The sequence below is a fragment of the Taeniopygia guttata genome, chromosome 26 (genome assembly GCF_048771995.1).
Source record: "Taeniopygia guttata chromosome 26, bTaeGut7.mat, whole genome shotgun sequence".
NCBI lineage: Eukaryota > Metazoa > Chordata > Aves > Passeriformes > Estrildidae > Taeniopygia > Taeniopygia guttata.
The window spans coordinates 5646092-5654547 of record NC_133051.1 but is presented as its reverse complement, the minus strand read 5'-3'; the positions used below and the strand labels follow the sequence as shown (position 1 = coordinate 5654547).

The window sequence follows — 8456 nt, the reverse complement described above, 5'->3', positions numbered from 1 at the left end:
CAGCTGGTTCTTCTCCACACTCTGGGCAAAGCTGGGGCTGCTTGCCCCAAACTGAAGCATCCCCTCGGTCAGGCTGGGGGGCTCAGTGTGTCCCCTCACCCTCCAACCCTCTGCAGTGTTTGTTGGTGCACAGAGAAGGCTGGATTTTGGCTTTCCCCAAGGATTTGAGGAGAAAATTTTCCCTTTTGAAGGGAAAACCCTAAATATCCCTGGGGACACATATTGTGCCCTCTGCCCAGCAAGACTCTGGCATTGTGTTCCAGTGGATTGGCAGCGGTCAGCAGAGGGCACAGCCCAGGAGGAAGGGCAGGATCCAACCCCGAGGAGGTGCTGGAAGGTGCCAGGGAAAGGGGATTGAATGTGGGCAAGGGAAGGGAAGCACCCGACCCTCCCCCTGTGGGGGTTTGACCCTCAGCATCCCACTCTGTGCTGAGGCCAGGCTGGGGTGGGAGAGCCAAACACAGCCTGGGCTGAAAGTGGGAGCTGCTGGGACACTGTTTTGTGTCCCAGAGCTGGGGGGACACAGTCCTGGAGTGTCCTGGGGACCCAGAGCTCAGGCCCTGGTGCCCAGCAAAGGCAGAACTCAGAGCCACAAGCACAGACAAGGGGGTTTCACTGATTTATTCCTCATTTCCTTCATTGCTGCTGCTCCTGGCAAATGGGTGGTGACAGCAGAGGGGAGCTCCTGGCAGCAGCCAGGGGGGTTTGGAAGGACTGACGTAAGGGGAGAGATTACAGGGGCTAAATCTGTAGGGTTTGACTCAGCAGCAGCTCAAAGGCTGAGTGTGTGTCAAGGGCCATGGGGCTGCACAGACGTCACCCCTCACTCAGGGACAGGCAGAGGCTTTAGGGATCCTCAGCTGAACAATGACACGAGGCTGTTCATTGCCATCAGCTTTCTTTTCATCTGGATCCCCTGCAATTGGTGATTTCTCACATTAACCAGAACCTGAGTCTGCATCCAAGCCTTGCTCAGTCCTCCAGGGAAGCAGCCAGTGGTGAAGACATCCCTGACTCCCCTGGGATCTCAGTGCCACCCAGGAAATGCACATTTCCACCAGCTGTGCCACCACACGCTCCTGTGTCCCCATCCCACAGGTGGGTCACCCTCGTGGCCTGGGCACCCAGCACCCCTTTAGAGGGGTAAGGGAGGGGAGCAGCCTGCCCGTGGCTAATGGCCACTTGCACCACAGGACTGGGTCCTGAGGGTTAGGGGGAACAGGGTCACAGTGGGGAAGGGGGAATGATGGGGACAACAGAGGAGCCGCAGGGATCTCCAGGGACATCCCACAGGTGGCACTGGCTTCTGCTGGGGACACGGTGCTGGCACCAGACCACTGTCCCCAGGGAATGGGGTCAAGCACAGAGCATGTGGCAGGGCTTTACCCTGTTAGCCCTCACAAAGGCAGGTCCCAGCTCAGGGCTGCACCCCCAGAGGGATCCCCAGTCCCTGGAACACCCTCCTCCCCCAGCCAGGCCCTGCTCCCAGTCACCCACATTAACCCAGAATGCCTTTGCACAGATGTTTATTTAGAGTTAACACTTACAGACAAACAGCTATTTCCCCTCTCCCCACATACACTTAATAGCATTATTTTAAATATAAATAATTTTTTTTAATGCTGGGAGCTTGGCAGCTTCACCGACAGCAAAGTGCATTGTGGTGCAAGGTGGGAGATCAACCCTGTCCCTTTTCTTCCTGGGACCATCTTGCACCAGTTTCCAGAGTCCAAATCCAGCAGAGCAGGAGATGAACTCCATGAAAGTGCCGAGTCCCTCAGGGACTCATCCTTCAGTGCTGGAACTGAGCAGCCTCTGCTCCAGGCCATCCCTTGGTCCCAGAGCAGAGCCAGGGAAGGATCCTCTCCCTGCCAGCCCCAAAGGAGAAAAAGTCCACGAAAACAAGCTACAATTCCTTATTTCAGCAGCATCCCTGCTGCTGAGCACGACTTCTTCCGAGAGGAGCCCAGCAGGCAGAGCAGGGCTCCCCAGCCTGGAGTCAGTGTTAAGGGAGGCAGGGACACGGGGGCAAGCAGCACCACTCAAGCCAACAAGAAGGAAAGAAAGTGGGATCTGGGGCCGGCAGAGTGCAGGGGATCCCAGAGCCTGCCGGGGGCAGTGTTGGTCCCCGGCTGGTCCCGGGGAGTCACCCCAAGGAAGGTTTGTCCAGGAACGGCTTCTCTGCCCAGAGCCGGGGGAAGGAGCAGCCTCCACATCCCTCTGCTCCCGCACACGGACAGTGCTCGGGTCCATCCTGCTGGGACACAGGGACACCCCCATGTGCCAGCAGCAGGGGTGCCCCAGGGCTCTGCAATCCACACCAGTGACTCTTCTTAAAGATATCTGGTGCCACCAGGTGGTTGGGACACAAGTGTCCCCCAGGACCAGCCCCTAGGCAGGGGACAGACCACGGCTGGACAGCGGGATGGCACAAGGACGGTGTTGGACCCACAGGCACAGGGCAGAGGATGCTTTTCTGCAGGCAGGGCAGTGCTTTAGTCCCACCAGGTCCATCTCAGTCCTCCTCCAGCCCCACCACGGGGCTCCTCCTCTACATTGCACACAGTGAAGGTCCCTCAGGACCCCAGAGTTACTCATAAATAGGGAACTACACACTCTACATTGCTACAGGTGAGCACAGCACAGGGCGGGGGAGCCACGCTCGCCCTGGCAGCAGCAGCTGCCCCAGCGAGTCACGGCTGGGGCCGGGCAGGGACGATCCTCCTCTTGGCACTGTAGAAGTCTGGAAGGAAGAAGGAAAGGGTTGGAAAGTGTCTCCAGCCCGCTGGGAGCAGCAGGGCAGGAAGTGGGAGGTGTCCCCAGGGAAGCATCCCAACAGCAGCCCAGGTGGGTCTCACCCTAAAGCCCCATGCAAAGCTGCTGAGAGCAGAGCTGTAAGTCTGCATCATCTCTGCTGTTTGTCTCATCTGCAGTTCTACTCCAGGCCCTGCCCATGGAGGACAGGAAGCAATTTTTCACTGTGAGGGAGGTGAGACACTGGCACAGGTTGCCCAGGGAGGTTCTGGGTGCCCCAGCCCTGGAAGTGTTCAAAGCCAGGATGGATAAAGGCTTTGAGCAACCTGGGATAGTGGGAGGTGTTCCTGCCCATGGGACCTTAAAGATGATCTTTAAGGTCCATTCCAACCCCTTAAAATTCTGTGATTCTATGATTGGGTCAGGCCATTGGAACTGAAGGTGAAGGATTTGGGGGCATCTTCAACTACAAAACCCACCGGCCCAGTGCCAGTCCCCTGCACAAACCCAGTGGCCAAAAGGCACCCAGCTGGTGGCCTTTTTCCCTCTGGAAGATGGGCTCTGCTTCCCTAGGAGAGATCCAGGGAGGGTGGGACCCTCCCCATGCCCAAGAGCCAGGCAGGGCTCTGGCACCAAGTCCCCTCTGTCTGTCCCTGCCATGACATCAATGCCACCAAGCCCCCAAGGAGTGACATCGACCCCCAGCACTCACCTTTGATCGTGGTCTGCCCACGTTTCAGGCTCTGCAGGGAACCAGCCTTGTAAACCTTCGAGCTCTGCTGAGCCTCCTCAGGGCAAATCCTGCCAACACGGTCCTTGGGGGGGACCCTGTGGGCCAAGGAGCTCCTGCTGTCACCGCTGATGACAGCCCTGACCAGGCTGTGAACCTCCTGGGGCGGCTGCTCAGGCACCAGGATCCTCTCCCACTTGAACGGCCCTTCCAAGGGAGTCTCTGTCTCAAAGTTGAAGTTCCAGCGCTGCTGAGCTTCTTCCAGCTCTTGTTTTATCTTGTCCTCAAAGTCACGCTGGAGCTGCTCGTGGTCCACGGGGCCGAAGAGGTTCCTGCAGGCCTTGCTGCCACACAGGCTCTGCCCAGCCCTGCTCTGGGACAGCGGCATCGTGGCGGCTGCGGGGAGACCAGAGAGAGTCAGGGGGTGGGATGAGAGGAGCAAACACAGGGGAGTGCTGGCCACCGGGGCAAAGCACAGGATAGCCAAAGTGGGACAAGCTGGGCTGGGTCTGCAGGGGACTGGCACATCTGGACTCCGACTTCGGAGATTTTAGCAAAGACTTGAGCACGGCTGAGGTCACACACGGCCCAGTGTGAGACAGGAGGGTGGGGAAGGTGTCAACATTCCCTATTCCCCCTCCAGCAGGCAAAGCCCTGCCAGGTCAGAGCATCCAGCACCTTGCTGCTGTCACAGACTCCACCCAGAACACCCTCGGGGTGCCAGCCTCAGAGCCACACCAGGATGATGCTCCCCTGGTCCCCAGACACTGCCCAACCTGCTCACTCCCACTCCCATGCAGGCAAGGGCAAGTTGGCACATGGGCAAGTGAAGCAACAGGATGTTTTTCTGGCCAGTTTCTTCATCTCAAGAACTCAGACCCCGTGGTAAGGAAACCTTCAAGCAACTGCAAGAACGTGCCACAAGCTTGACCACTTTGTTAACCACCCTCCTTATCTGCAAGGAGCTGTTGGGTAACCAGAAACAAGACCTTGTTTGTTTTTTTTCAAATCGGTGCCAAAAACCTTGACCTTCCCAGTAAGTGACAAAACCTTTCCATCCGAGCAGTCCTTCCCCTGACACACATGTGGGGATAATGGACCCCTCACTAAACCCCGACATAGAATCAGAACTGGAAAATACCTAGAAGACCATCAAGTCCAGCTGATAAGAGTCAGCACTGCTCTGGGATTTGAGTTTTCAGAGCTAAGCCTTGCCCCTGCTTTGACAGCCACGCTCACTAAATCAGCTTTAAAAAGGGAGATTCATAGCTCCCATTTCCTACCTAATCTGTGACTTTCAAAGCCAGGCCACAAAAGATCCTCCCCATCCCCAAAACTCCCCAAGAAGCGAGTTCTCAGCCTCCTGCAGGGAAGATTTCTCCCCAGACTCAGTACCTGCAACCCCTCTGGATTGCCTGTGCCACATTGTCTCCCCCACATTCCACCCCTTGAAGTGTGCCAGAAATGACTGAATGTGGCACTCAGAACTCTGGTCTACTCGACAAGGTGTGGATCGGTCAGATTTTGGACTCTGAGGATCTCAGAGGTCTTTTCCAGCCTTAATGATTCGATGATCCTATTACCAGGCGTGTCACCAACCCGGTGGGTAGCAGGGGAGTGCCCAGCCCAGGGGCTGGGGGGCCACATTCGGTCCCTGTGGCCACCCCCGTGGGCACCCTGTGCTCAGACTCAGCACCCCGAGCAAAAATAGAAATCCAGCTTCCTATCTCCGGGCAGTGTGAGCACAGACAAGGGTGACCTCACTGCCAGGCAAGTCCCAGCATGTCCAGGCAAGCCCGGGCAGGTAGTGGGAGGGGGACACGTTCCATCACCCTGACCAGACACCCCCCAGCCCTCCCCGCCTGCATCACGAGCCGATGTCCCCGTTCTCAGGTCAGCGACGCGACACAGGTGCCACCCTGGAGCCTCAAGATAACACCCTCGCCCTGACTCATGGCTGCAGATTGCCAAAGCCACCAAAGAGGGAGGGACCGGGGCCGGGTCATCGTCCCCTCCCATGGGGCTGGTGCCGCTTCCAGCGACCTCTGCCCAGCAAGAGCCCCGAGGCTCCGGCAGCCGGCGGGAACCCCAAGACTGGGGCGAGGAAGCGGCAGGTGCACACCCCATTAAAACCTCTTCCAGCCGAGCCGGGTGAGGAGAGCACCCCTGGGGGACAGCCAGCGGGGCTCCACAGACACCTGCGACACCCAGGACCAGTCACACCAGTTTGGGGAAGGCTGGGCGAGCAGGAGGGGCGGGGGGCACCCGCATCCGGGAGTGGCAGAAGCCGCTGATCCCGCGCAGAGAACGCCCGGGGGCAGCTGGCACGGGGGGTGGCGGTCCCCGCCCGGACACGCAGGATGCTCGGTGGTGGGACCGCGCCCGCACGGCACCGCACCCCGCACAGCACCCCGCACGGCACCGCACCCCATCGCGCCCCATCCCACACAGCACCGCACCCCATCCCGCACGGCACCGCGCCCCATCCCGCACCGCCGCCACCGGGGGGCGAGAGCGACCCAGCCCGGCCCGGGGGCTCTGCATTCCCCAGGGGGCTCCCAGGGCTCTGCACCGCCACCCCCGGCACCGCCACCGCCGGCACCGGGCGCGGCCCCGCTCTCTCCCAGCGCTGGGGACACCCAGGCGAAGCCACCCCCGCTACGGCGTTTCCCCCGCTCCAGGTACCGGCGCTTCCCGGGGACACCGGCGCGTCCCGGGGACACCGGCGCGTCCCGGGGACACCGGCGCGTCCCGGGGACACCGGCGCTCGCCCCCCGCCCCGGCCAGCGAAGCACCGAGCCGCCCGTCGCGGCCGCGCCCGGCCCCGCCCGCACTCACCGCCGTCTCCCCGCGTCTGCCGGTGTCGGCAGCGTCCCCGGCCTTTATAGGAGGGCGGGGCGGGGCCGGAGCCGGTCCCGGCGTCGCCCGGGATTTCCCTCCCGCCCCGCCCCGGACCGGCCCCACGGCAGCCGCCCCCGTCCTGCGTGTGCCCCTCACCGCACCGCCCCCTCCTCTCCCATCCCGCTGCCCGGGAATGTGCGCGGTGCCAGGGGAGAGCCGGGCACGCCAGGAGCGTGGGCAGCGGGACCCCCTTGCTGGGGACGGCGGGGACCCCCTCCATGGGGAGTGCAGGGACGTCCCTATAGCAGGAGATGGAGGGACCCCACCAGGGGGTGGGGGGAGCTCCTTCCTAGGTGGGCGCAGGGACCCGGCCTCAGGGACCAGAGATACAGAGATTCCAGGAGATACAGGGCCCTCCTCCCTGGGAGGTGCAGGGTTCTCCCCCATCAGGGAATACAGGGATCCCCCCATGAGGAAATGCAGGGACTCCCTTCCTAGAGGGGTCAGGGAACAGGGAGATGCCCTGTGAGGGATGCAGAGACCTCCTTGTTAGAGGAGCCCCCGGCAATGCCTCCAGGGTGCCACATTCCAGCAGAGAAGCAGGGGTTCAGCCAGCTCAAAGGGGTCCTGTCCTACCCAGGCTGTCCCACCCACCCGGCCACTGTAGGAAGGAGATTAATGGATCAAGGAAGGGGTGGCTCAGCCCCTTGAGGTGCCAACCTGAGAAACACCCGGTGATGATTCTCCCCTGACCCCAGGCACTGCCTGACCCGGGCCACCCCTGGTCCCTTGGTCTCTCCAACTGGGCTGTCTCCCCCAGGCCTGGCTCTGCTCCACCAGCAGAGCCCCATCAGCTGCTGTGGGTGGAAAAAAGTGTTTGGAGTAAGACCTGCTGCCCTGAGTCCTGCAGATGTCCAAGCAGGGACGAGGAGGAGGAACGAGTCTGTGCATGTCCTGTGCATGTCCTGAACCTGTGGCAAGGATTTGAGGGGATCTGTGGCTTAGCTGGATAATGCATCCAAGGAAAGGTGTGAAGACAGGTCAGCTTCTGCTGGGGTTACTCTGCGGGCCTGGAGGGAGCTGCCCTGAGCCTGGCCGGTGGCTCCATCCCTGCCTGGCTGCCCGAGAAGGGAAGGGATGCCTCAGAGCCAGCCCAGGGGGCACAGGGCTGTGTCCTGCCAGCCCAGACCTCACAGCTCAGGCACACAGGGACAAACACAACCTGCTCCCGTGGGCCCAGGAGGTGACAGCACAGCTCCAAGTGACAAAGACCATGTTAAAGTGATCCCTTGGGAATGCCAGGTCTCCTCGAAAGCCCCTGGAGGCAGCAGATACTGAGGAGGACCCTCAGTGTGCAGACCACTCCTGCTTTTTCCAGCTGGAGCAGCAGATTCCCACTGGCCAAGGCAGCTGGAAAACATTTTTGGGCATGTTTGACTGGAGGTTGCCACAAGCTGCAGGAGGATTTCACAATTACTTGTCCCCACTCTGGAGCTGTGCCAAGGTGCTGGAATTTAGTTCAGTGGTGGCTGTCCAATCCCCCAGAGAGGCACAGTTGGATGGACAGGAAAGGTGAAAGGAAGATGGGGAATAGGAAATCATCTTAAATCATGCTACACCACTGAAAACTCATCCTGTAAAGATGCTGTCTGGATTTAAAGGCTCCAAATTCATCCTGTCTTTCTGTTTGTAATAGGCAGGGAGAGGAGGGGACAAGTTGGGACAGGGAAATTGTCACTAGTTTTTCCACCTAGGGATGATTTCTGCTCCTGGGTGAAAGGAACAGCCTTCAGAGCCTCATGCAGAGGCGCTGGGTGCTTGCAGACCATTTCCTTGCCAGGCTCCAGCTCTGCTCCAGCTGCAGGTGTGGGTTTGCTCCCTCTGGATGTGAGGGATGCAATTGGCACCACCCCAGCCCAGGCATCCCCCGGGTCAGTGCAGCTCCGGTGCCACCTGGGACTCTGGGATGAAGCAGCATTTACCAGAGGATGCTCTCTGCTTCAAACACATCCCTTTTTCTCCGTAAAAGGCCCCCCCCCCTCCTGCCCCCCTCCGTGCACAAAAGGAAATGGGAACATCAAACCAGCAGCTTTTTGAAGTGGCAGAGGAAGGGGCTTGTGCAACCCTGAGT

At 60.1% G+C, this 8456-nt stretch overlaps 1 protein-coding gene across 1 annotated transcript; it reads right to left on the bottom strand.

The window, feature by feature from the left end:
- Positions 1-1509: 1509 nt before the first annotated feature.
- Positions 1510-6474, bottom strand: CDKN1A (cyclin dependent kinase inhibitor 1A). The gene is made up of 3 exons (XM_030291984.4): positions 6323-6474; positions 3467-3880; positions 1510-2743 (listed from the first exon to the last, which is right to left on the bottom strand). The coding sequence occupies exons 2-3, from the start codon at positions 3870-3872 to the stop codon at positions 2694-2696; spliced, it is 456 nt and encodes a 151-aa protein (XP_030147844.4). The 5' UTR covers positions 3873-3880; positions 6323-6474; the 3' UTR covers positions 1510-2693.
- Between the last annotated feature and the right edge of the window lie 1982 nt (positions 6475-8456).

Bases quoted from the DNA above. Each gene is read 5' to 3' on its own strand.
- CDKN1A (XM_030291984.4), bottom strand. From the start codon at position 3,872: ATGCCGCTGTCCCAGAGCAGGGCTGGGCAGAGCCTGTGTGGCAGCAAG. The intron at 2,744-3,466 runs GTGAGTGCTGGG...TCTTCCTTCCAG, and splicing joins TGGGCAGACCACGATCAAAG to ACTTCTACAGTGCCAAGAGG.